The sequence below is a fragment of the Pelophylax lessonae genome, assembly GCF_965119305.1.
Source record: "Pelophylax lessonae genome assembly, chromosome: 3".
NCBI classification, from domain to species: Eukaryota; Metazoa; Chordata; class Amphibia; order Anura; family Ranidae; genus Pelophylax; species Pelophylax lessonae.
In genome coordinates this window covers 399,079,510-399,106,220 of record NC_138770.1, presented here as the reverse complement: position 1 = coordinate 399,106,220, position 26,711 = coordinate 399,079,510, and the positions used below count along the sequence as shown (strand labels likewise).

Genomic DNA, 26,711 nt, shown 5'->3' with positions numbered 1-26,711 from the left:
AACAATGCAACCAGGAGGTTACACAGGGCTCAGGGCTCTCTGTCTGCCTCATGTGAGGGTTTTAGGTGCCTGAATGGACAATCCTCATTAACCAGCAGCACTGTCCCATGGAAGAAAAAGAGTAACATGCTCCTTAAAGGCAGAGATACCAGGTAAAGTGAACAAAAGGGGGAAAAGAAGTTGCATATATGGCTCAAACGAGGGTGTAATGTGAATAAAAAATTGGTACTTTATTGAGGCAAAAAGACAGATAAAATAACAAAAACAAAAATGTAATATGCTCATGGACATCTAGATAAAACCATACAAGAAGGGGTCCTATCTCTCAAATCATGCTGATGTCGCCTATAAGAGGCTCCACCCTCCACCCCACCAACACACCAGCAACCTAAGTAGTGCACAACCACTGCCTCTAAATCTGTTGATGATGTCCAGGGATGGCGTTAACTCAGGAAAGTCCAGGTGAATGATGAGAACTCAACAGTAAGTGGTATATATCCAGGGGCTAGAAACAAGATTGTGGATAAAGAAAGCCAAGCTTCAGGCACGAGGAGCCCACTAAATGATGCTCCTGAGACAAATGTCACTCCTGTGGTGATCAAACTGGGCGGCTTGGGTGCTCAACCACTAATAACTCTGGCATAGAGGCATTTCATATCAAATGGAGTTCCTCCACTAGCACACAATTCTGTGGAAGCAAACACAGCAGAAGCACAGCAGGTGTATCACAAGTCCAGCAAAGCAAGAAAACAGCAATTAATGAAGCAGCAGGAAGCAAACAAGCTGGGAGGTATGTGGACCTCTTCGAATCAAAGTCCCTCCTGGGTCAATAAGACAGGAAGTTGAATACCACCTCTGTGACAGAACCCACTGTCACTGTGTGTTTTGGAGGGGACTGTGTGCAAGCCTCCTACCGACAGACTATGGGCCAGAAGATACTGGAGTTTGGCGCTGCAGCCTTTTGACTTTACCATCCACTACTGCCCTGGTAAGCAGAATGGCAACGCTGATGGGTTGTCCCAGCAAATGGAACTCAGCCCCTAACCTAAATCCGGACATCCCCAAGTTGACCTAAAAAGGGTCAAGCCGGGTCTGCCGGAGTGTTCCACAAGGGGGGAGCACTGTGACGGATCACCCTGTCCCTGGATTGTAAACCCCTTCGTTTCATTTTCCTACGAGTTTGGGACATTGGCCTTTTATTGCATTTTATTTTCTCTTCATTCATCCTCAGAACAAAGGAAGATGGCAGGACTCATGGCATTGTGTTAATGTAATGTAATGTTACAGCCCATCCCCCTCCTGTTCCTGTGTCTAAGGGTGTGGATTCATGACACAGACACTTGTCTGAGTTGGAGACATCTCTCCGCAGGGGGTGTGTACTAAGACTGCTTGGTTCAAATGTACAAATGTTCAGTTCTCATTGGTTGGTCTTTGTCTCATTCCCCCCCCCCCCCTTGCAGGGCTAAGGGGAGTGCCCCTTAGCTGTGTGTAACTGTATGGTTTGGAATGTAATAAACAGTTTAAGCTCTGGATGGTTAACCCTCAACACCTGTGTGGATTGTCTCGTGATTGAGGGGTTACGGGCTGGATATGGCTTCTCCGCAGGCTGTGGGTGCGTTTGGAGGACAGGAGACACAGTTTCGGCGGATGTGCCCAGCTGGGGTACAAAGATCCGTTACATTGGTTGGCAGCGGTGGGATGTCTCCTGCAGTCCAGGACATCCAAACCACCACCAGGATTCAAGATCTGGGCAGCTGCCGAGGAGTGATACGGGGACCAGCCAGCATGAGAGCGGAGTTCGGGAGGAGGCTGCAAGGCATGCGGAAGCACCATCGGGGACCAGCGACAGAGCACACCAGGCTCGGCTGGGAGGATGTGATCCGCAGGCAACTCTGGCATGAGGCGCTAAGCCACAAGCGGCACCATCAGGGGAAGATCCTTCCCTCCTCCACAGAGATGTACCGGACGCAGTACTGTGCGCGAGAGGTGTTCCTGAGGGAACAACCGCGAGATGAAGGGAAGACGGAGCTCGGAAGATTGGTCCAGGAGGAAATGAGGCTAGACGCCAGCTACAGAGCCCTCCGGTGGTTCGCGGCTCAACTGTGGCCAGGTACATCAGATGGCAGCCCAACAGAAGGCGTTGGCTATGGCGGCGTGGGGCTGCTCCATCAAAAAATGTACGGAGACCCAGACTTTGGGAGCGATGAGGAGTGGCGGCTGGAACACATTCTGGATTTCCGAGATGAGGTGCTGGACCTCCCCGACGAGGTGTGTGACCTGGAGGAATTGGAGTTCCTGGTTGAGCAGGAATGGGAGCTCGAAATTGCCTACAAGCGGCTGTTTGACGGTGATCAGCAGCCTGGCATGGCTCCCGTTGCCTGGGACTGTCCGAGAGAAATAGCAGACAGTCACGAAGATGAGAAGCAAATGGGGCCAGGGGTGACCCTGCGTTTTCCCATACTAACTGCAATGGAAGAAGCAGCGATGATACAGAGGGCACTGCGAGCGCTAGAATGCCGGAACGCACCGGAGGTCCCCCAGGCAGCGAGACAAGCTGATAGCATGAAGGTCTCAGAAGGGGGAGTTGAGACAGGCGCTGGAAGGCTGGGAAATGGTGATCAGCAGCAAGTCCAGAGTATCTCATCTGGTGCCCCAGCAGAAGCACTGGCTACAGGGCAGAGTGCCCCTGGCATCTGCCCAGCATCAGAAAAAGAGTTGGATCCGGAGAGTCTGAGAGAGGATCTGCGTGAGCTGTTTTCCCAACAGCAGATATCCCCACCGGGAGTAGAGGAAGCAATTCTCCCTCCCCAACAATTGGACACTACCCCAATGTTCATCCCCCCAGCAGAAGCGCTGGCTACGGGGCAGAGTGCCGCTGGCCTCTGCCCACCCTCAGAGGTAGATCCAGGGAGTCCGAGGGATGACCTCAGTGAGCCGTTTCCCCAGCACTTGGACACTACCCCAGTGTTTATCGCCCCAGCAGAAGCGCTGGCTACGGGGCAGAGTGCCGCTGGCCTCTGCCCACCCTCAGAGGTAGATCCAGGGAGTCCGAGGGGTGACCTCAGTGAGCCGTTTCCCCAGCACTTGGACACTACCCCAGTGTTTATCGCCCCAGCAGAAGCGCTGGCTACAGGGCAGAATGCCCCTGGCATCTGCCCAGCATCAGAAAAAGAGTTGGATCCGGAGAGTCTGAGAGAGGATCTGCGTGAGCTGTTTTCCCAACAGCAGATATCTCCACCGGGAGTAGAGGAAGCAATTCTCCCTCCCCAACAATTGGACACTACCCCAATGTTCATCCCCCCAGCAGAAGCGCTGGCTACAGGGCAGAGTGCCGCTGGCATCTGCCCAGCATCAGAAAAAGAGTGGGATCCGGAGAGTCTGGGAGAGGATCTGCGTGAGCTATTTTCCCAACAGCAGATATCCCCACCGGGAGTAGAGGAAGCAATTCTCCCTCCCCAACAATTGGACACTACCCCAATGTTCATCCCCCCAGCAGAAGCGCTGGCTACGGGGCAGAGTGCCGCTGGCCTCTGCCCACCCTCAGAGGTAGATCCAGGGAGTCCGAGGGATGACCTCAGTGAGCCGTTTCCCCAGCACTTGGACACTACCCCAATGGTTATCCCCCCAGCAGAAGCGCTGGCTACAGAAGAGAGCGCTGATGGTCTCTGCCCAGCATCAGAACAAGAGATGAAGAATCTGGGAGACAGTCCCTGCAAGATACCTTCTCAGCGGCTGGTAACTACACCAGGAGAAAAGCAAGTACCTTTTTCTCCCCAAATGCATAGCCCTGCCAGTCTACATTCCCTACCAGCTGGAGCGCTGGCATCAGGGCAGAGGATTATTCAGCTCCCCCCAATATCTGCAACCCAGCCCCAGATCAGAGGAGTGCAGACAGTTGTTCCCACTCTGCAGCGGCTGTTTTTATTCATGGGAGACCCTATGTGCAGTTTTGCTCCCCAGCGCCAGAGTCATAGTTTTACTTTTCCTGGTTGCCTGGGTTGGAAGTTTGTGACTAACGCAGGTCCAGACCAGTTGAGGGTCAGGAACCTCGTTAGTCTGTTTTTAAAAGGGGAGAAATGTGACAGAACCCACTGTCACTGTGTGTTTTGGAGGGGACTGTGCGCAAGCCTCCTACCGACAGACTATGGGCCAGAAGATACTGGAGTTTGGCGCTGCAGCCTTTTGACTTTACCATCCACTACTGCCCTGGTAAGCAGAATGGCAACGCTGATGGGTTGTCCCAGCAGCCAGCAAATGGAACTCAGCCCCTAACCTAAATCCGGACATCCCCAAGTTGACCTAAAAAGGGTCAAGCCGGGTCTGCCGGAGTGTTCCACAAGGGGGGAGCACTGTGACGGATCACCCTGTCCCTGGATTGTAAACCCCTTGGTTTCATTTTCCTACGAGTTTGGGACATTGGCCTTTTATTGCATTTTATTTTCTCTTCATTCATCCTCAGAACAAAGGAAGATGGCAGGACTCATGGCATTGTGTTAATGTAATGTAATGTTACAGCCCATCCCCCCCCCCCCTCCTGTTCCTGTGTCTAAGGGTGTGGATTCATGACACAGACACTTGTCTGAGTTGGAGACATCTCTCCGCAGGGGGTGTGTACTAAGACTGCTTGGTTCAAATGTACAAATGTTCAGTTCTCATTGGTTGGTCTTTGTCTCATTCCCCCCCCCCCCCCCTTGCAGGGCTAAGGGGAGTGCCCCTTAGCTGTGTGTAACTGTATGGTTTGGAATGTAATAAACAGTTTAAGCTCTGGATGGTTAACCCTCAACACCTGTGTGGATTGTCTCGTGATTGAGGGGTTACGGGCTGGATATGGCTTCTCCGCAGGCTGTGGGTGCGTTTGGAGGACAGGAGACACAGTTTCGGCGGATGTGCCCAGCTGGGGTACAAAGATCCGTTACAACCTCTAAGTATGGGCATGGATGGAAGTCCATAGAGAGTGATATATATTGTGGCAATGGCACACAATTTGTGGGGGATCAATGATTGCTCCGGACCCAGGTGCTGGGGCATAGAAGAGGTACAACAAGCAGCTAAAAGCAGTGTAAGAGATAGTGCTGCGGCAGGTACAGGTTTAGCAAGCAGAGAAGCCGGTTAGTAACAAAGTGCTTGTGGATCGGCACTCACATACCCGTTTCTTGAACAGTCCATGAAGGTCCGGTATGCATATAGCGATGGTTCCGAGTAGGAATCTGAGAGGTAGGGAGATGCCAGGATGCCCGCCAGAGGTGTGGGAGCTTGCCGCTATCACTTTAGGGTTGGCGCCAAGTAGCCGGCATAAGTTGAAAGAGCCCGCGGTTGCGGCGTGAAGGTCCGGGTGGTGGGTTGAGCGTATGGCGTAGCAGCGTGTGACGTCAACGCGTTTCACGTGACGCAGCACGCTTCTTCAGGACGTAAATTGCGTCGGGCACGTCTATCATTAAGTACTGGAAGCTTAGATGCTCATTGGTCAATATATATCTGGCTTCAATCATACGTGCAATTTGAAAAATGGAGGGCCCAGTGTATCTCCCATGGTGTAGAAATCATGAAACAAATTGTGGAGGAGGAAAAACTCCAATTAAAAACCTTAGAAGAGGAAATTAGGGAAACTAAAGAGAAATAAGAACCCCTAAAAGATCTAGATGAGTTTAATAAATTCAATGACCAACTAAGGAAAGAAATAGAAAAATCTCAAAAAACCCTCAGGAATACCAAACATTCCAAAGGGACCTTACTGATTGGTCCAAAGGTGAGATCTTTGATCTCAGTGGACGGAATAGGAGAAGTTGCTCTAGACGCAGGAACAATGCTAATAGGAGTAGGTCCAATACACGGTCTGGCCATTCAGGCAGTGAGGATGAGGAGGATAGATCTGTCCGTTTTTTAGGGCAGGACTCAATGGAGGAAGGCGATTCACCACCTCCGCCGAAAGGAATCCTCAAAACGAACAATACAAACCCAAAAAAAAAGCGGAAGAGGAGGAGGAAGTGTAGAGATGGGATTTCAGTGGAAAACCAGGACACGTTCCAAGAGATCCTAAAGGTAACTGTGTCTGATACTAATTTGGCCCCACCTCCGGTGGATATGGCCCATAATGATTGCAAGGTTGTCAACCTGTCTAATTTTCACCTGAATGATTCCCATATCTCACTTCTACAGAAGGGATTATCCTTCTCCCCCACTTCCAAAATGGACCATTTTGAAGTCTATAAGGATATCTGCTTGTTCCTTAGAAAAATCTATCTTTCCTCTCTGTATTCCCATAATCAGGATGGGGCGGCCATTAACCCACAGTCACTTGACCCTTGTGATAAGGAGGTACTTGATATCCTTGAATCATTGCTCGATGAGAATATTGATGATCCGTTGGATGAGGATATATCTCCTGGTCCTTTTCGTAGGAAGTGCAATTTACAAATTAGATCTACAATTATGCCAAAGTTTACGAACAATAAATGGCTAAGCACCTTTCTTATGCGGGTGGAGGAGGACCTCACTAAATTGGATTGGAGTCTTCCAGCCCTTGATAATTTATCCTCAGGTGAGAGGTCTGCCCTTGATGATTTAAAGAATGCAGAGGGTATAGTAATCAAAAAAGTGATAAGGGTGGTAATGTGGTACTCCTGTCTGAGACTAGCTACGAGGCAGAAATATCTCGGCTACTCTCAGACAGTAGTACCTACAAAAAACTAGATTACAACCCTTTTCCACAACTTGCAGCCGAAATACATATTAAATTATCCCTGGCATTTGAGGCCAACTTGATCACTAAACCGGAAAAAATCTATCTTGAAACACTTGACTTCAATCTACCGACTTTCTACATTCTTCCTAAATTACACAAGGATTTCTTTAATCCCCCGGTTCGTCCGATCGTATCGGCAGTTGGTGGACCTTTGGAGAAACTCGGTAGATATTTAGATTAGTTCATTAAGGATTTAGTGATCGACTTGCCCTCCTATGTCAGGGATACCGGTGATCTGCAAAAGATCTGTGACCTGGTGGTCCCGGATGGTGCCATTTTAGTCGGGATCAATGTTGAATCCCTCTATACATCGATACCAAACGAATGGGGGATATTGGCTGTTCATCATTTTCTTGAACAGAGATATCCCCAATTTGGGGCTCAAAATGAGTTTCTTGTTGAAATTCTGGAATTTGCGTTGACAAACATTTTTTTTAAATTCCTTGGTGGCAATTTTCAACAGATACGGGGGACCACAATGGGTGCCCCATGGGCCCCCTCTTACGCGTGCCTCCACCTCGGCCTCTGGGAGGAAGAAACCGTTTATGCTTCCTTGATGTACCTCAGCCATGCTAAGACCTGGCTGAGGTACATCGATGACATATTGGTATTGTGGACAGGCTCTAGGGGTGATCTGGAGGAGTTTATCTTTGAACTCAACTCCAATCCTAGGAATATCAGGCTAACATATACGGCGGACGTCTCCGAAATCTCTTTCCTTGATCTTAAGATTAGAATAGATCAGGGACGATTATCAACTTCAACATATAGAAAGGAGACTGCCGCTAATACTCTCCTACAGGCAGACAGTCACCACCCTAAGTCCCTTATAAGGGGCATCCCTGTAGGGCAGTTCATTCGGGTCAGGCGTAACTGCTCTGACCCTGGTGAATACCAGCAGGAAGCAGCCAAATTATACTCCAGATTCCGGGAAGGAGGCTACCCCCATAGAGTACTAAGACGTGCCAAAAAACTAGCAGGAAAACTAACTCGACAAGAGATTCTCAATCCAACACATCCACGAAAACCTGAACCAACTAATCACCCCAGATTGATTACAAAATTTGGTGGCCAATGGCATGAGGTTAAAAACATATTGGAGAATCATTGGCATATCCTGCTTAGGGCTGATAAAATAGGTGAAATTGTAGGACCAAGGCCCCTAATGGTGGCAAAAAGGGCCAGTAACTTGGGTGACCATCTCGTTCATTCCGAGTTTAAAAAGAAGACTAGACACTCTTGGCTTACAAATCTCCCTCCTCTCACGGGGATGTTCCCTTGTGGCCACTGTGGCATTTGTAGGTTTGTTGAAAAAACAAATATCTTCACCAATTCAAAAAGAACTAGGACCTTCCTCATCCAACGCTTTATCAACTGTGGGACAACTAGAGTCCTTTATTCTATCGAATGCCCCTGTCAAAAGCTATATGTGGGTAAAACTAAGAGGCAGCTCCGAGTTAGAATAAATGAGCACTTAAAGAGCATAAGATTAAAGGAAGATACACCCTTGGCACTTCATTTTGAGGAGAGACATAATGGGAACCCAAAAGGTCTTAAGGTTAAGGGTTTTTTTGCCCTGGACCTCCCCCCAAGACGGGGTGATTTCGATAAGGTCCTCCTACAGAGGGAAAAGGCGTGGATATTCCGCCTTGAAACCTTAGTTCCTAGGGGCCTAAATACCGAGCTTAGCTTGAAGGTGTTTTTGGAACAAAAATAACTTGCCTTATTATATTTACCCTTGGATCTTGCCCTCCTTATCTGTATCCCCTATCACAGAAAACATACTATCTAGATTATATGTATCATATATAATCTTTAACTTCTGAGACATGCCTTTTTTCTTTCCTTTTTCTTTCTTGTTTGCTGCAAGTCAAACTGATATAGTGAGCTTGATATGTAGAACCCTATATGATCCCCGGTTGGTCTTGGAATTGTTTGCCTTAATTTAATACTTGACCTTATTAGTCACTATTATTTTCCCCTTAGCTCTCTGTGGCTACTTAATTATGGAGCAGGTAATAGGTTCGCCTTCCATATGATCATATTTCTTGCCATGGGTCTAGGGCTTTTTGTTACCCCCCATCTTTGATAGGAACCAGGGGTTTAATATCTTGATTGATATGTGTTCACTTTCTGAATTACTATAAATGCGATATTGAATAGAGGTTCTCTTGTCTATTTACTCCTCCCTGTATTTAAATTTCTGGAGATTTAGGTAGTAATCCCTTTAAAATAATCCTCTCTTTATGTTCATCTGGGGGCTAGTGATATTATATATTTGCTCCTTATCTAGTGTGCTTGAATACCATCGCTTTTTACATATATTAGATTCACTGTGTTTTCACTGTATATATTTCTCCCTGATGCATATATATTCGCCTCCCTTGTGTCTAGATGATGAATCTGTGTTGTGTGTTCTTTTCAAAAATACGGTTTCCTTTATGTAGAGCCTTCCGGTGTCCACTAGGGGTCCTCTCTCTTCAAATTGCACGTATGATTGAAGCCAGATATATATTGACCAATGAGCATCTGAGCTTCCGGTACTTAATGATAGACGTGCCCGACGCAATTTACGTCCTGAAGAAGCGTGCTGCGTCACGCGAAACGCGTCGACGTCACACGCTGCTACGCCATACGCTCCACCCACCACCCGGACCTTCACGCCGCAACCGCGGGCTCTTTCAACTTATGCCGGCTTCTTGGCGCCAACCCTAAAGTGATAGCGGCAAGCTCCCACACCTCTGGCGGGCATCCTTGCATCTCCCTACCTCTCAGATTCCTACCCGGAACCATCGCTATATGCATACCGGACCTTCATGGACTGTTCAAGAAACGGGTATGTGAGTGCCGATCCACAAGCACTTTATTGTTACTAACCGGCTTCTCTGCTTGCTAAACCTGTACCTGCCGCAGCACTATCTCTTACACTGCTTTTAGCTGCTTGTTGTACCTCTTCTATGCCCCAGCACCTGGGTCCAGAGCAATCATTGATCCCCCACAAATTGTGTGCCATTGCCACAATATATATCACTCTCTATGGACTTCCATCCATGCCCATACTTAGAGGTGGTATTCAACTTCCTGACTTATTGACCCAGGAGGGACTTTGATTCGAAGAGGTCCACATACCTCCCAGCTTTTTTGCTTCCTGCTGCTTCATTAATTGCTGTTTTCTTGCTTTGCTGGACTTGTGATACACCTGCTGTGCTTCTGCTGTATTTGCTTCCACAGAATTGTGTGCTAGCGGAGGATCTCCATTTGATATGAAATGCCTGTATGCCAGAGTTATTAGTGGTTGAGCACCCAAGCCGCCCAGTTTGATCACCACAGGAGTGACATTTGTCTCAGGAGCATCATTTAGTGGGCTCCTCGTGCCTGAAGCTTGGCTTTCTTTATCCACAATCTTGTTTCTAGCCCCTGGATATATACCACTTACTGTTGAGTTCTCATCATTCACCTGGACTTTCCTGAGTTAACGCCATCCCTGGACATCATCAACAGATTTAGAGGCAGTGGTTGTGCACTACCTAGGTTGCTGGTGTGTTGGTGGGGTGGAGCCTCTTATAGGCGACATCAGCGTGATTCGAGAGATAGGACCCCTTCTTGTATGGTTTTATCTAGATGTCCATGAGCATATTACATTTTTGTTTTTGTTATTTTATCTGTCTTTTTGCCTCAAAGTACCAATTTTTTATTCACATTACACCCTCGTTTGAGCCATATATGCAACTTCTTTTCCCCCTTTTGTTCACTTTACTGTCTCAGTTGCTTGGCTCACCAGTTATATACCGTTGGGTAATTTAATGTTGTATTCTAATCCATGCTTGTCACATCCTCATGCCCTTGGACTTTAGGGGCATTGAGTGGATTTCCTGGTGTTCCTCCTCTCCTTCCCCCATCCCTCGGTATTAGAGATACCAGGTATTCTTCATTACCGGGAAGTGAATGAAGTTGCAGGGGAACATAGGAGAGGTAAATATGAGCTGCTGTTGGAGCCATATGTAAAGTAAAGCAGATGCTTTTCTCTGCAGACAAGAAAAAGATAAGCAGTCCAAATGTAAATACTCTCTTCCTGACCGCACACATACAGCTGTAGAAAAAAGGGGCCTTAAAACGTAGCCATCGCACATGTGTCCAAAGTGGTTTGAGGCTGTGTGCTGAAAGCACGCTCACTGCACGCTTCCAGCACACTGACAGAGTTGTCTCCAACAGCTCTTGGCCATGGCTTCTAAACCGGGAGCCAGCAGGACAGACTCCTGATCATGTGACTGCTGTGAATGCTATCCAAGTGGAAAAGTGAATGGGAAGCCTCTACACCTCCCACCATTTAGGCTCACTTAAAGGGCTGCCTGGGGGGCGTCATGAAGAGGATACACAGCTGACAACTCTGCAATATCTGTGTTCACATGCATACACTAACAGCGCTTAAGATAAAATCACAAAGTCCATCGTGTGATAAATTGATCGAATATTGTCCAGCTTGTTAACATCATCTGCAGGTATCACAGTCCTATATGTGTATATTAAGTGCTCTGATGAAAACAAAGTGAGGAGCCCCTTCACCACACCGGCATGCCCCCCCAAGCAGTGCCCACATACCTCACTGAGGGGGAATATACGCCCAACTAGATGCGATCAGGATGGACTGCCTCAAATGTGATAAACCAGGAACTTCCCACAGGCACCGCTCACAATAGGACATAGAAAGACCGGGCCAATCCTACACCTTTTCAGGTACAGCTCCAGACTTCCTCCCGACTGCAGGCTAGATCACTCCATATGAGCCATATCATGCATGAATAAAAATGAAAGCGCTCATAGCGTAACTCTATCAAGCATGCGGAATTTATTAAATAACTTAAAGAATACACTCACAAACGAAGTATAAACAAAGGCATCCAAAGTAAAAGCAGATAAAATCGAATTGCTGTCCCGGACCGGACTACCTGTACGGCTCCAGCCGTCCCCTTAGTGGAGCCGAAGTTGCGGCTGAGACACCGTGTAACCTCCGGGTTCCGACTTCCGGGTTCGGCGTGACGTCAGACGTCCGGGACGTAGGGTTGCTATGGTCACCGCGTGTCCACGCTCTAACGCGTTTCGTCATTGGCTGATTTCAACGGAGGGCGCCCTCCGTTGAAGTCAGCCAATGACGAAACGCGTTAGAGCGTGGACACGCGGTGACCATAGCAACCCTACGTCCCGGACGTCTGACGTCACGCCGAACCCAGAAGTCGGAACCCGGAGGTTACACGGTGTCTCAGCCGCAACTTCGGCTCCACTAAGGGGACGGCTGGAGCCGTACAGGTAGTCCGGTCCGGGACAGCAATTCGATTTTATCTGCTTTTACTTTGGATGCCTTTGTTTATACTTCGTTTGTGAGTGTATTCTTTGAGTTATTTAATAAATTCCGCATGCTTGATAGAGTTACGCTATGAGCGCTTTCATTTTTATTCATGCATGATATGGCTCATATGGAGTGATCTAGCCTGCAGTCGGGAGGAAGTCTGGAGCTGTACCTGAAAAGGTGTAGGATTGGCCCGGTCTTTCTATGTCCTATTGTGAGCGGTGCCTGTGGGAAGTTCCTGGTTTATCACATTTGAGGCAGTCCATCCTGATCGTATCTAGTTGGGCGTATATTCCCCCTCAGTGAGGTACGTGGGCACTGCTTGGGGGGGCATGCCGGTGTGGTGAAGGGGCTCCTCACTTTGTTTTCATCAGAGCACTTAATATACACATATAGGACTGTGATACCTGCAGATGATGTTAACAAGCTGGACAATATTCGATCAATTTATCACACGATGGACTTTGTGATTTTATCTTAAGCGCTGTTAGTGTATGCATGTGATATATTATATGTACACACCTTTTTACAGTTTGATATATATATATAACAGCAGCTGAGATCCGAGAGGTTTTAATATTATTATTGGTGATTGTATTATCAATTTTAATTGATCTTAACAGTGACGGGTTTACCGCCCTATGTTTTTTGGCTATTTTATGTAGCTTAAGCACGTTAGCGCCGAGTGGGTGAGATTATTTGACACTCCCCTTTGGGGTAATTGTCTTATTGTTCTTACTCTTGTGTTTTAATATCTGTGTTCAGCTTTTACTCTGTGGCATGTAAATGATGTCATGGTATATTGGATCACCAGCTATCATCTTAGAAATACATATAAAACCTGGAAAACGTATATATTTCAAAGATCAAGTAAGCTCGACAATATAATATGAAAAAAAGTCAACTCTATTAAGAGTAAGCATTTACTGTATATACTTAGCCTTTTCTTCCTAAATAAAGAAAAAAATAAAATACATATTGGTGTAACACATTTTATACATACCCAACAGCAGGTGTTGATTCATACGGTCAAAGAGGACACCTCCCAAGATGGAGCCTCCAAGATATCCCATGGAGCGTCCCACAAAAATATAGGAAAGGTTTCCTACAGTGCTTTCTACATTAGCAGCCAGATCAGGGAAAGTCAGCCCCAAAACAGAAATGGCCATTCCCTAGAAGGATAAATATATTATGTCAATTGTATGCAATCTGTGCAACCATTACCATTCGTCCTGACTCTTTTTATTATAATTATATACAGCTAGGTTAACACTGAAATATCCCTAAAGCTTAAGTCTGGGCACAAAAACTTTTCATTTAAAGTGGAATAAATAAAGATAAAATCCGCGCTAAGGTTATCAAAGGATTAAAAATAATTTATATACAGGTCGGCTGCAGCCTACCCAAGACTATAGTCCAAGGACTATATAAATTGATGTGTAAAAAATTAGGGTAATTGGCGATGCCAATCTATAAAGTGCAATCAGTGGAATAAATAAATGTAAAACCTGTAGTGTGATGTTTACACAAGCATAGTGATATGTAAAAATAAAACAATATAAAATGTAGTTGGGTGTACAATATCAATTAATATGCAATCAACAATAAATATAGCGCAATATTGATGAAATAGCCCACAAGAGGCGTGAAAAAATGAGCAAGGTGCGTATCAAAAATAATAAAAGATTAATAAAATGAAGAAAATGCAAAGTGCATACAACAATTGATAAAGTGCAATGTAAATATATGACCAGCAGAGGGCGTCACTAAGTGCAAAAATGCATCTCGATAAATAAATAAATGAGTGGTATAATGAACCCAAAATTAATGGAGAGAGTGCAATAGTGGAATAAATGTGGACAGTGGATGTGCAGTGCTAAATAGTAGCACTGTAAGATAAAGATGAAAATTAAGCACAAGAGTATGCTAATGAAAATATAATAGGTGAAATGAGCATATGAATATGCTATTAAAAATAATAAGGTGAGTGAATAATACACCAAATAGGTGCAAAACTAGTGCACAAAAAGCTAATTAGAAAAGTGTGGCTGGAAATGAAGTCCAAGGAGCCTTTCTTTGCCCTATGTGACCCTCCCACCCATGCACCTCTGAGTGACCGGACCTCACCCACGGACCGCCGGACCCCATTCCATTAGGAGAGGACCCCACCAAACCCATTCTCCTTTGGGACATCAGGGATCACCATTGGCTGTCCATTACATCTCCCCCTACACAGAAGGGAATTAAGGAGCCAGAGGAAGGAGCATTCAGCCATATCCTAAATACCCGCTCTATACCCCTGTGTGGGGTGGGTATATCTGGTTAGTAGGTCTTTTTACTAGGGGTCACCCCACACCTCACCAGTCATTCACCTTGGGGTCACCGTAAGGTCATTTTCACTTTTTCGGCACATCCACCAAGATTTGGACTAATTTGCTTTTTTTTTTTGTTTGTTTATATTGGCTTATTGGACTTCATTTCCAGCCACACTTTTCTAATTAACTTTTTGTGCACTAGTTTTGCACCTATTTGGTGTATTATTCACTCACCTTATTATTTTTAATAGCATATTCATATGCTCATTTCACCTATTATATTTTCATTAGCATACTCTTGTGCTTAATTTTCATCTTTATCTTACAGTGCTACTATTTAGCACTGCACATCCACTGTCCACATTTATTCCACTATTGCACTCTCTCCATTAATTTTGGGTTCATTATACCACTCATTTATTTATTTATCGAGATGCATTTTTGCACTTAGTGACGCCCTCTGCTGGTCATATATTTACATTGCACTTTATCAGTTGTATGCACTTTGCATTTTCTTCATTTTATTAATCTTTTATTATTTTTGATACGCACCTTGCACTTTTTTTTACGCCTCTTGTGGGCTATTTCATCAATATTGCACTATATTTATTGTTGATTGCATATTAATTGATATTGTACACCCAACTACATTTTATATTGTTTTATTTTTACATATCACTATGTTTGTGTAAACATCACACTACAGGTTTTACATTTATTTATTCCACTGATTGCACTTTATAGATTGGCAGCGCCAATTACCCTAATTTTTTACACATCCCCAACCACCAAAAAATGAAAAGTCAGCAGCTACAAATACTGTAGCCTGCTGACTTTTAATATTAGGACACTTGCATGTCTAAGCGGCGAAAAACATTATCTTCAAAGATTTACCATGCCTCAAATTAAATACTTTGGGGGGTCTACTTTGAAAAAAGTGGTCATTTTGTGGGTATTTCTCCTGTCGTGACATTTAAAAGGCATCAACATGTGATAGGTAGCCAGAAAAATCGGATGCAAAATGTATGCCCCTTTATTTTTGTGTCTTTCAGTGTCTAGACCAAGGTTCCCCAACTTCTGGGTCACAGACTGGTGCCGGTCCGTGGCCTGTTGATGACAGGGCCGAACAGCAGGTAATGAGCCCACGGTCTGCACTGGGCTGCCGTGAAGCTGGTTCCCAGTGCCAAAAAGGTTGGGGACTGCTGGTCTAGGCAACAAAAAGTCTCATAAATGTGAACTTGGTATCCCAATACTGGGGAGGAGTAGAAGAAAGTGTTTTAGGGCGTAATAAGCAGGGCTGTGGAGTCGGAGTCGAGGAGTCGGAGGGAATTTTTGGTACCTGGAGTCGGCAAACAATGCAATGGAGTCGGAAACTTATAATTGAGGAGGCCAAATGTAAAAAGGAAGAACTACAGAAAGTTCTGAAAGGACGTTTTGTCTTTCTTAAAATGGATGCATGCACACGTCACAGAGTCAATTATTTTGCTATTAATGTTAGATTTGTGGATGAAAATAACAAAACAATAACACGGACCCTCCGATTAAAGGACACTCAGGCACAATACACCAGTGAGTACCTTCAGAAGTTAGTGGAGGGTGTTCTAGAAGATTTTGAGATTACAAAGGAACAGATTTTATGTGTTGTGACAGATAACGCTTCTAACATGTTGAGCACAATTGAGAAGATGAACGCAGATGAAGAAGGTAACAAACAGATATTAGAGTTAGAGGAAGTTTTTAACAACCCCCTATTTCCCCCTGGACTAAATATCAAAGCCTTCTACTGGTGGCTTAACAAGGGCCTATTTCGCATTGGACAATTCTTTAACTCCATGGGGCCCCTTTCTTTCCCACACTGTGTCAATTTCCTCAAAATGCCCCTCACTGAGAGATATCGCCACTCCCAGATATCACATTTCCTCCACTCCATATGGGACGATAAACCTGACCCTCCACAAATCACTCTTTATGAACGCTGGTGCTCGGAAGCCAGGGACCCAAGGGGAGGGATTTCCCTCATCTATTCAATACTATCCAACAGCAATGTCAAACCTGCATATGCGCTAGCCTGGGAGAGGGACCTGGAAATGGAGTAGGACCTGGACGACTGGGTTTTTCGCCTTCCAACGCTCCTTTACAGGTATAATGAATGTTTCTCTCATCGAAGCTAATGTTAAATTGCTCACCAGATGGTACCTGGTCCCTACCCGCATTGTGGCCATGTTTCCAAACGCCTCTCCACAGTGCTTTAGGGGCTGCGGTTTATCTGGTGACCACTTGCACACTTGGTGGGCCTGCCCCAAGATTAGGCTATTCTGGAATAAATTATTCCAGATCATTCGTAAAGTACTTGATCACCCCATCGCTCAGTCCCCACAAATTGCACTTCTCAACGTCAAGGTCCCTAAACTCTCTAAAACTGCTCAAAAAATCCTCCATTTTATGCTCCTGGGAGCCAAACTCACCATAGCAAGAGCATGGAAAACACCCAGGGTGTCCATCAGGGAAACCAAACTTAAGATCTCCTGGATCATGTCACAGGAAAACATCTCTGGTATTATCAATAATAATGTGGTTAAATTTGAGACCATCTGGGAACCCTGGGCTAAATATGTACAGGTTTCCATTTGATCTGGCCGCCAGACCCTCTTTCTTTTTCCTCTTTTCTCTCCTTATTTCAGCTAACCTCTTGAGCCTCCTATGCTCTTATTCCCTTCTACTCTCTTACAGTCTATCCTACCTTACTCCCCCCCCCACCCTTCTTTGCTGCCCTACCACTCTTGGGGGCTTTCTCTGGAAGGAGAATGTGCTGGACCCATATGTCCCGCCACCCATTGGGGGCATGGTGTCCCCTCATACTTCCCCTCCTGAGATACCCTCCGCCTTACCTCGTTGTACATTGTCTGTGGTTTATTCTTGGGCTTTGCATCCCTCTATATGGGGACTTGACCCTCTGCATCCTGTTTCAGCTCCCATAGCGTGTTGGGGGTGGATCTTTGGACTACCCCCTTTGACCTCAACACAGTCGGTTAATGGATATGCCCCCCTCGAATGTTAGTACTCCTCAATTTTATATGTATGGTATTCAGGACCATGTCTAGCCTGATTGTTTTACCATGTTTGTTGAATTTTGTATTTGAATTTTTCTTAATAAAAATCAATGAAAGAAAAGAGTTAGAGAAAGACAGCTCTGCAAGTATTAGAGAACGTTTAGAAACTGAAGAGAATGCTGACATTTTTTTAGACAACTTTGTTGAAGAAGCATTGAAGCTTGCTACTATTCATCATATGCAATGTGCTGTTCATACACTGCAACTTGCCATAAGAGATGGATTAAAAGATCGCCATGCAGCTACACTAATTGGCAAATTACAGCAAGTAACTGTTGCAGCCAGGGCCTCGAAAACAGAAGCAATTTTGAAAAGATGTGCAGGAAAAGGAGCCATTTTGGATCAAACAGCTCGCTGGGGAAGCACTTATTTAATGGTGAAGGGTTTGCTTGAACTTAGACTTCATAGAAGAAATGGACAATGAAAATCTTGCATTAACTGAAAGCCAGTGGACACAAACAAAAGAGCTGGAGAACCGTCTTTCTCACCCCTTCACTGTCACCAAGAGGTTGCAATGTGATGATCTAACCCCGGATAAATTCCTTTTGGAATGGAAGAGCCTGTTATATCGCCTGAACAAAAATGGAGGGTTAATAGCTGAGGGCATTGCATCTTCAATGATGAGAAGAGAGAGTCTTTTGCTGGAAAATGAAATCTTGTTAGTTGAAGAAGCCATCCTTGTTTAACCAGAGACCATTAGTGATGTGGCCAGAATAGTTACTGCAATGCCACCCACCCAAGTCAGTGTCGAAAGATTAATACATATTAATACAAAGGAGTTGGAGTCAGGGAGTCGGAAGTACAAAAAACTGAGGAGTCGGAACATCTACCGACTCCACAGCCCTGGTAATAAGTAGAACTATAACTTGTTAAAATTACAGCTTTGTGGCATAAAATTAAATTGTATTTACTTACATTTTCAAAAAACTGTGGAAAAAAAGTTACAACTCACCCCGTTTCCTACTAAATACCTGTACCTGGGAGTGTCTACTTTCCAAAAATGGGTCATTTTGGGGATGTTTTTACTGTCTTGGCATTTTAACACCTCAGGGAATGAGGCAGGTAGCCTGAACATCAGGGTTGATACATTTCAACTATATATCCCATAATTTGTAGGTTCTCTAACTTTACCTAAGGCTAACTTATGCCCCATACACACGTGCAGATTATCTGCAGACTTTTGTCTGCAGACTTACCTTTTCTGTGTAGTGCAAGGGCCTGCCGGATTGCATACAAATTGAAAGTGTTTAGGTTTGACCTCATATTACATGGTTTTGGTAAGTCTGCAGACAAAAGTCTGCAGATAATCTGCACGTGTGTATGGGGCATAAGGCTTCGTTCACACATACAAAATTGTGCACTTTATGGCAGTGCACAAAAACACACTGATCTTTTCTAAACACGCAGCGGTGCCATTAACTTTTTATGTCCCCCATGCATCTTTCATTTGTTTCAAAACACATGGTACTGCATTGTACAATTTGGTGCGGTGCAATTTTTACCAAAGAAATGTATCGGAATACATTTTGACCTAAAATGTATGAAGGAAGATTTTTTTTGTTTTCTAACAGAGACTAAGGGAAACAGGTTTTGCAAAACTTTTCAATCTTTTTTCCTTTTATATGGTAAAAAAAAATAAAAAAAATTAAATAAATAAATAAATCAGTTTGCCTGGAATCCATCTTTAGGCCAGGCATTTTGGCAGGAGGATGTGCTTAGCTGGGAAAGCCACTCCTGAAGACTCCTGGGATGTAGGACATCATTTTGCCTAGGCCTGGAAACCAGGAACTAAAAAAAAAAAAAAAAAAAAAAGTTTAAACCACCTGCCGACTGCTCAAATATACTGCAAGCAGCCAGCAGGTACAAGCACAATCAGGTACCCGAACGTTAGCAGCTTCTTTCGGGCTTGGCGACATACATGTGCATGTCCCATCCTGTGATTGGACACAGCACAAGTTTGGCAGTTATGATCGGCTGTGTCTAATCACACACAGAGTTCTGGGTTTACAAAAAAACTGTACAGGGAACTGCGATCAGGCTGTTTATTCTCCCTGTAAGGCCCCTTTCACACAGGCTTTCCAATCAGGTCCGCCTGTCAGTTTTTTCAAGCGGACCTGATCGAATGCTCCATGCACCTCTGTGGAGCAGCGGATGTCAGCGTTAACATGTCCGCTGACACCCGATCCGGTCCGTGAAATCCGGACGGATGGAAACCCTATTTTCCATCCGTCTGGAGGATCGGATCAGATGAAAACGGACAGGTGGTCCATTTTCATCCGATCTCCCATAGAGGAGAGCGGGGCTCTGACAGCTCCAACGCTGCAAAGTAAGCGGAGACGGAGCTGTCATCCGCCTGCTCAGAGGGGATCGGCGGATCGATCCCCGCTGAGAAAAAACGGAGTCCGCCAAGCGCACCGCTCGTGTAAAAGGCCCCTAAAGCAGGGAGAGAAAAAAAAAAAAACAGCCAGATCATAAAGTAAAAGTAGGATGCATTACACATTGTTAGGCACACATTTAACCCATTAATTGTCCCTAGATGTTAATCCCTTCCCAGCCAGTGTCATTAGTACAGTATTATCACTTTATTAGTGTCACTAGTGACATCATTGTCAGTGACTCTCCCAGATAGTTTCTGTTAGCACCAGATTGCCCACCACCATATCACACCCACCCGCCCACCATAAGTCACTGATCACCGCCATTACAGTATAGCATCAATAGCGGTGTACGTTTCAATATACTGTATATACCATAGGTTGTAAACCCTACAACTTTCACACAAATCAAATAATATACACTTATTGGGATTTTTTTTTTCCAAAGACGTAACAGAACACATTTTGGCCCAAATTTATGAAGAAACATGATTTTTTGATCTTTTTATTAGGTATGTCTTATAACAGAGATTATAATTGTTTTTTTCTTAATTTTCAATCTTTAGTTTATTATATAACAAAAAAAAAAAAAACCCTGTAATGATTGAATACCACCAAAAGAAACTATTTGTCTGAAAAAAAAAAATTACAAATATTTAGAGCCTTTGCATATGCTTGTTTCCTGCAATTTCAGATGCGTTTCCTGTGCGTTCCTGATGCATTTTTGGGTTGCTTGCACCTGTGAAAAAAAAAAAAAAAGCACCAAAAATGCAAACGACAGTGCAGTGTTACCGCAATTTCCATTCACTTTAATGGGGAGCTGCGTCTTTGGTGTGGTTTTTTAAAACTGCACCAAAGATGCAGGACCTTTTTTAACATCCCCTATCCCTAACGCAGGGGTGTAAAAAGTCTCATAGTATTTAAAGGGAAACATTTATCTTGTAAGGTAAAAATGCAGGAGAAACGTATCAGTGTAAAAGGGCCCCCAATTTGCACACAGCGTTTCATGGCTGCACAATTACTAGTTAAATAGCGCAGTGCTGAATATCAAAAAATGGCCTGGTCATAAAGGGGTTAAAACCTTCCGGTGGTCAAGTGGTTAAAACAAGCAAATATGATATACCATACCTTCCTATCTATTTAGTATTAATAGCAGCATAACAAGTTAAAAAATTGTTAATGTTGATTAATAACAAGTTAAGTTCCACCAAACGAAAGCTCTGACTCTAATGCCTCGTACACACGTGCAGATTGTCGGCCGAAAAGATTCAGCCGCCGAACGATCGGCCGATTGTAGGCTTGTTAGTATGATGCTTCTGACAGCCGACAGCGCACTTTCGGCCGAAAAGAATCTGTCGTGCAAGCATTAGAATTTTTGTATGCCGACACCAGAGCAGCCGATTGTTCGCCAGTCAATACAGAATTCGGCCGACAGACAGCAGATTTGCAAGACTGGGCATGCTCAGAAAAGAAAAAACACAGGGAAAGTTAACCATCACATGACATCACTTCTGCAGTCGGCGGACAAAATTCTTGTGCAGTCTTTAGCACTTTTCAACAGACACGACAGCCCGGGGACAAAAGACGGCCGATCGTTCGGTCGACGATCTGCACGTGTGTACGGGGCATAAGGCTCCATGTACATGGGACAGAAAAAATGTGCTGCAAAGCTAGTTCTGACGCCGGGAAAAAGCAGCTGTTAACGTGCTTTCAGTAGCTTTTTCCATTGGCGTTATTGCACGTTTGGCCATGTTGCTTTTAGCAGTGTTTTTTCTGCCTCCATTCAAAATCAATGGGAGCCTATTGATTTGAATGGAAGTCGCACCGCAAGTCGGATCAGGATGATCCGACTTGCGCTGTGAGAATCTTGAGGGGGAACTCCACGCCAAAAATGGGAAAAAAACTGCGTGGGGGTCCCCCTCAGGTTCCAGACCAGGCCCTTCGGGTCTGGTATGGAATTTGAGGGTAGCCCCACGCCGAAAAAAACGGTGTGGGGTCCCCCCTAAAATCCATACCAGACCCTTATCCGAGCACGCAGCCCGGTAGGGCAGGAAGAGGGAGGGGGAAGAGCGAGCGGCCCCCCCCTCCCCCCCTGGACCATACCAGGCCATATGTCCTCAACATGGGGGGGTGTTGGTGCTTTGGGGCAGGGGGGGCTCTGCACCCTCCACCTCAAAGCACTTTGCCCCCATATTGATGGGGACAAGGGCCTCATCCCCACAACCCTGGCCGGTGGTTGTGGGGGTCTGCGGGCAGGGGGCTCATCGGTATCTGGAAGCCCCCTTGAACAAGGGGTCCCCCAGATCCCGGACCCCCTCCCTATACAACGTATAACGTGGCTGAACGTACTTCATCACGTTCTATCCCGTTTTTGCGTTTGAAAGGCCGGGAAACACGCGTTCGAACGCAAATAATTGCGTTCCAAAAAACGTCCCTGAACTCAACTGCTTGCAAATTACTGTAAACGACCCTGTGTACATGGACAGATAAGATAACATGCAGGTGGGTTCAGGGCTTCTGAAAAAAACGCCCAACTGCTCCTAAACGGCCATTTACAACGTCCCGTGTACATGGAGCCTAGCGATCCAGAAATCATTGCAAATCGCGGGACGCATGTGCGTTGCCCGTGATTTGCAATAGCACCCCAAACGCTGTGCGATTTTACTGCGATTCGGCAGGCGGAAATCGCGGCAACATCGCACAGCGTTTGGGGTGCTATGCAGTGATTCTGCCCGCGATCACTACGCTCACATGTGAACGTAGCCTTAAAAAAACTAATTTGAGCAGAGTGTTGCACAATTGAGTCATTGTCAGTCAAAGTACCATAGTGCTGAAAAATGGCCTGGACAAGTAGCGGGTTTAACATGCCGATTTTCAAGCGGTTAAAAAATAACTCCATGAAAAAAAATGATTGCTCCCATGTAGTGGGGCTGTGGCTGCACTGCATGGGTTAAATGTTCGTTTTGACTAGGGGCACACTGAGAGGCTATAGTTACCCAATCCTCTGGAAAACTGTACTCCCCCACGTCCAGGATGCACTTTGCTGAAAACAGAAACTGAAATCAAAATGGACTGCTTTGTATTTTTAAATATATAGTATATATCTTTTATTTATATTGGTATTATATTTGACTTTTTAATTATCATGAATTTAAATGAATATGATTTTTTTTTTCGGGCAATTATAGCCACCTTTTCAATCAACAGGCTGCTTTCACACCGAGCAGTTTTTAAAGCGCTTTTGTGTTAAAAGAAAAAGTAGGAGGAAAAGCGCAAGAAAAATGCATCCCTTTAAATTCTATTTAGATCTTCACACTGGCCTGTTGACGTATTAAAAAACAACTGCGCGGTCATGCAACCATGTACCAAAATAATTGTTCTTTTAATTTTTTAATCACAAATAGAGCTTTCTTTTGGTGATATTTGTTCACCTCTTTTTTTTTAACGCAAAAAATAAAAAAACGGCAAACACAATATATTTTACTTACCGCTATAAAACATAACCAAAAAAAAAAAAAACAACAATTAAAATTCTAACTTCTACATCAATTTAGGCCAAAATGTATTCTGCTACATATTTTTCATTATAAAAAAAAAAAATCACAATAAGCGTATATTGATTGGTTTGCACAAAAGTTATAGCGTCTACAAACTATGGGATATTTTTATGGAATTTTTAAAAAAAAAATTTTTACTAGTAATGGCGGCGATCTGCGACCTATATCGGGACTCCGACATTGCGGTGGAAAAATTGGACACCAAGTGACACTTTTTTGGGGACCAGTGACCTCAATAGTGATCAGTGCTTAAAAAAAAAAATTAAAAAAATGATGCACTGTTGGGCCCCTTTCACACAGGCGGACCGTTCAGATCCGCCTGTCAGGTTTTTTTGGCGGATCTGAACGGTCACCTCATGCATCACTATGGGGCATCGGATGTCAGCGGAGACATGTCCGCTGACATCCGATCCGATAAATCTGGACGGATGGAAACCCTATTTTCCATCCATCCAGCGGATCAGATCAGATAAGAATGGACAGACGGTCCGTTTCCATCCGATTCCCCCATAGAGATGCATGGGGATCTGACAGCTCTGTCTCCACACACAGCTGTCATACTCCTGCTCAGCGGGGGATCGATCCCCTGCTGAGAAACACTGAGTCTGCCTGACGGACTCCAAGTGTGAAAGGGCCCTAACTGTACTAATGACACTGGCAGGGAAGGGGTTAACATCAGGGGCGATCAAGAGGTAAACGTGTTCCTAGGGAGTGCTTTCTAACTGTGTAGAGGGTGCTTTAAATGTGGGGAGATAGAGATCCGAGTTCCTGCTTAGCAGAAACACAAGCTCTCCATCTTCCCTTGTCACAGACCGCCGCTCTGCCCTGCTTACACAGGCAGACCGCCGTTCTGCCCCGCTTACACAGGCAGACTGCGGTTCTGCCCCGCTTACACAGGCAGACCGCGGTTCTGCCCCGCTTACACAGGCAGACCGCGGTTCTGCCCCGCTTACACAGGCAGACCGCGGTTCTGCCCCGCTTACACAGGCAGACTGCGGTTCTGCCCCGCTTACACAGGCAGACCGCCATTCTGCCTCGCTTAGGAACAATCTGAGTGAACCCAATGCCCCCCAGAGCCGCTAATTGGCTCTCGCTGTGTCCGATCACAGTGGGAGCCGGTCACCAGCAGCGCACGTGCGCGCCCCCAGCCCCAGAAGTACAGAATAACTTACCTGTACGTGACTCTGCGCAGAGGAGCCGCAGTAAATGTACGTGCAGTTGGCAAGGGGGGGGTTAAACAAATCTGATAAAACACAAAGAAAGGTATTTTTGGAGCATCGATGCATGTTTTTTTTTTTTTTTATACCATTTAACCCCCAATTCACACAATGCCTGAACAATGCTGAAGCCGACCGCGCCTGGCAAGTTTGTTGCTTGACCGCGATTAAGAAATAACAGTGCCGCAAGCGCAGCGTTTCCAGGTCGCTCAGGTGTGAACGCAGCCTAAAAGTCCACAGGGCCAAACAGGAATGATCCTGCTTCTGCTAGGTTGTGAGACATGGCACTCGTGAATAGGCTGGAGGAGAGAGCCAACAGGTATAGAAATCCTGCCAGCCGCCCCTAGAATGAAGGAGAGAGTGCAGCACATGACAGACTTCCTCTTACCAGCCCCAGGAAGGCTGCGCACATGACGGTGGTGATACAGCAGCGCATTCCCCGGCATTGCTGCCCTCCGGACACCAGGCGCACTTCATCCTCGGCTCTGCTCCTTTCCCCCTCATCCTCCAGCTCCTCGGCTCTCAGCCTGGACGGACGCTTCTCGAACAGCATGTACTCGTCACCACCCGCCCGTGCAAAGCGCCCCTGTTTCTTCTTCTTGCCGTTGTTCCCCGTCATGTCCTCTGTCGTGCAGATCACTGCTGCGCCCTCATGTTTCAACTTGCCGAAAAATTCAACCATATACGTCACTTCCAACAGGACTTCCAATGCAACGCCCTAGCCGCGCCGTGCACAGTGGAGAACACTGTGCATGAGATTTGGATTTTTCGGCAAGATGTCTCAACGCAACTGCGCATGCGCCCGACATTTGGAGCCGCTGTACATAGTTGGAGTTTTCGGCAAGATGTTGCGCCAGACATTTGGAGCTTATATATATATATATATATATATATATATATATATATATATATATATATATAAAGGATTTACAAAAATAAATCTGCAGCATGGTTAACACTACTATATATATATATGTGTGTGTATATATATATAGATATATATATGTGTACAGAGGCGGCTCTAGGCTTTGTGAGGCCTTAGGCAAAATTTAGACATGAGGCCCCACTGAATCCCTTTGCAGAGGTTAAGGAGAGAGAGAAGACCCCTCACATCAGAGTGCTCACTGGGAGGCAGGAGAGACAAGGAAGGGACTGGATAAATGGATGGATGGATCAGGCGCAATCTTTCCTCTTCTGGCTGCTGGGCTTCAAACTTCCCACTCAAGCATCCCCTGGTGGGCAACCACAGGAGGAGAGGGCAGGAGGAGGATGATCAGAAGGAACTGTCAGCGCTGGCTTTGCTGAGCGGCTTTATCTTGCTGTAAACAGGGCCGGTGCTAGACTATTTTGCGCCCTAGGCAAGACCAGCTAATTGAATAAATTCACTAATACTAGCACCAGAACTCCTGCATAACATTAAACTGATGACACCCATGAAACAGCGAAAAACTTCAGTACCCTATATTTTTTCATAGGCAACATTCAATAAGCCCCTACAGGATATCAGGTTAGTGTTATGCAGTAGTTCTGATGCTAGAAATATTGCGTCAGTATTGCGTGCCTGGTGATGCATAACATGTGCAGGGCAATCACATGCATTTTTTTTTGTGTGTATGTCTTGGGGGGGCTCTAAAATGTTTTGCTTTTATATGTGTCTTTAAATGTTTAAAACGTTTTTTTTTTTTTTACATAACTTTTATTGCCATTAGACAGAGGACCAATAGCCCCCTATGTGGTAGCATATAGGTGATAGGTACTCTTGATTAGAGAGAGCTTGGTGGACAGGAGAGGGAGGGTGCAGCCAGGTGGAGGGGGAATGCAGCCAGGTGGACAGGAGAGGGCAGAGCCAGGTGGACAGGAGAGGGCAGAGCCAGATGAACAGGAGAGGGGGGGGGTGCAGCCAGGTGGGGGCTGGACAGAGCAAGGTGGGCAAGATAGGGGGTGCAACCAGGTGGAGGGGGGAGATGTAGCCAGGTGGACAGGAGAGGGGGGAGGGTACAGCCAGGTGGGTGAGGACAGAGCCAGGTGGACAGGAGAGAGTAGGGTGCAGC

At 45.6% G+C, this 26,711-nt stretch overlaps 1 protein-coding gene across 1 annotated transcript in view; it reads right to left on the bottom strand.

Annotated features, from left to right (window-relative positions):
* The window catches only part of LOC309549076 (sodium-dependent glucose transporter 1-like), a gene marked incomplete at its 5' end in the record, with an annotated part of 39,414 nt that extends 14,135 nt beyond the window's left edge, over positions 1-25,279 (bottom strand). The window contains 2 exon segments of the mRNA XM_082249078.1: positions 13,090-13,258; positions 25,049-25,279. Coding sequence (XP_082105204.1) covers positions 13,090-13,258; positions 25,049-25,279 — 400 coding nt within the window.
* Positions 25,280-26,711: the final 1,432 nt, after the last annotated feature.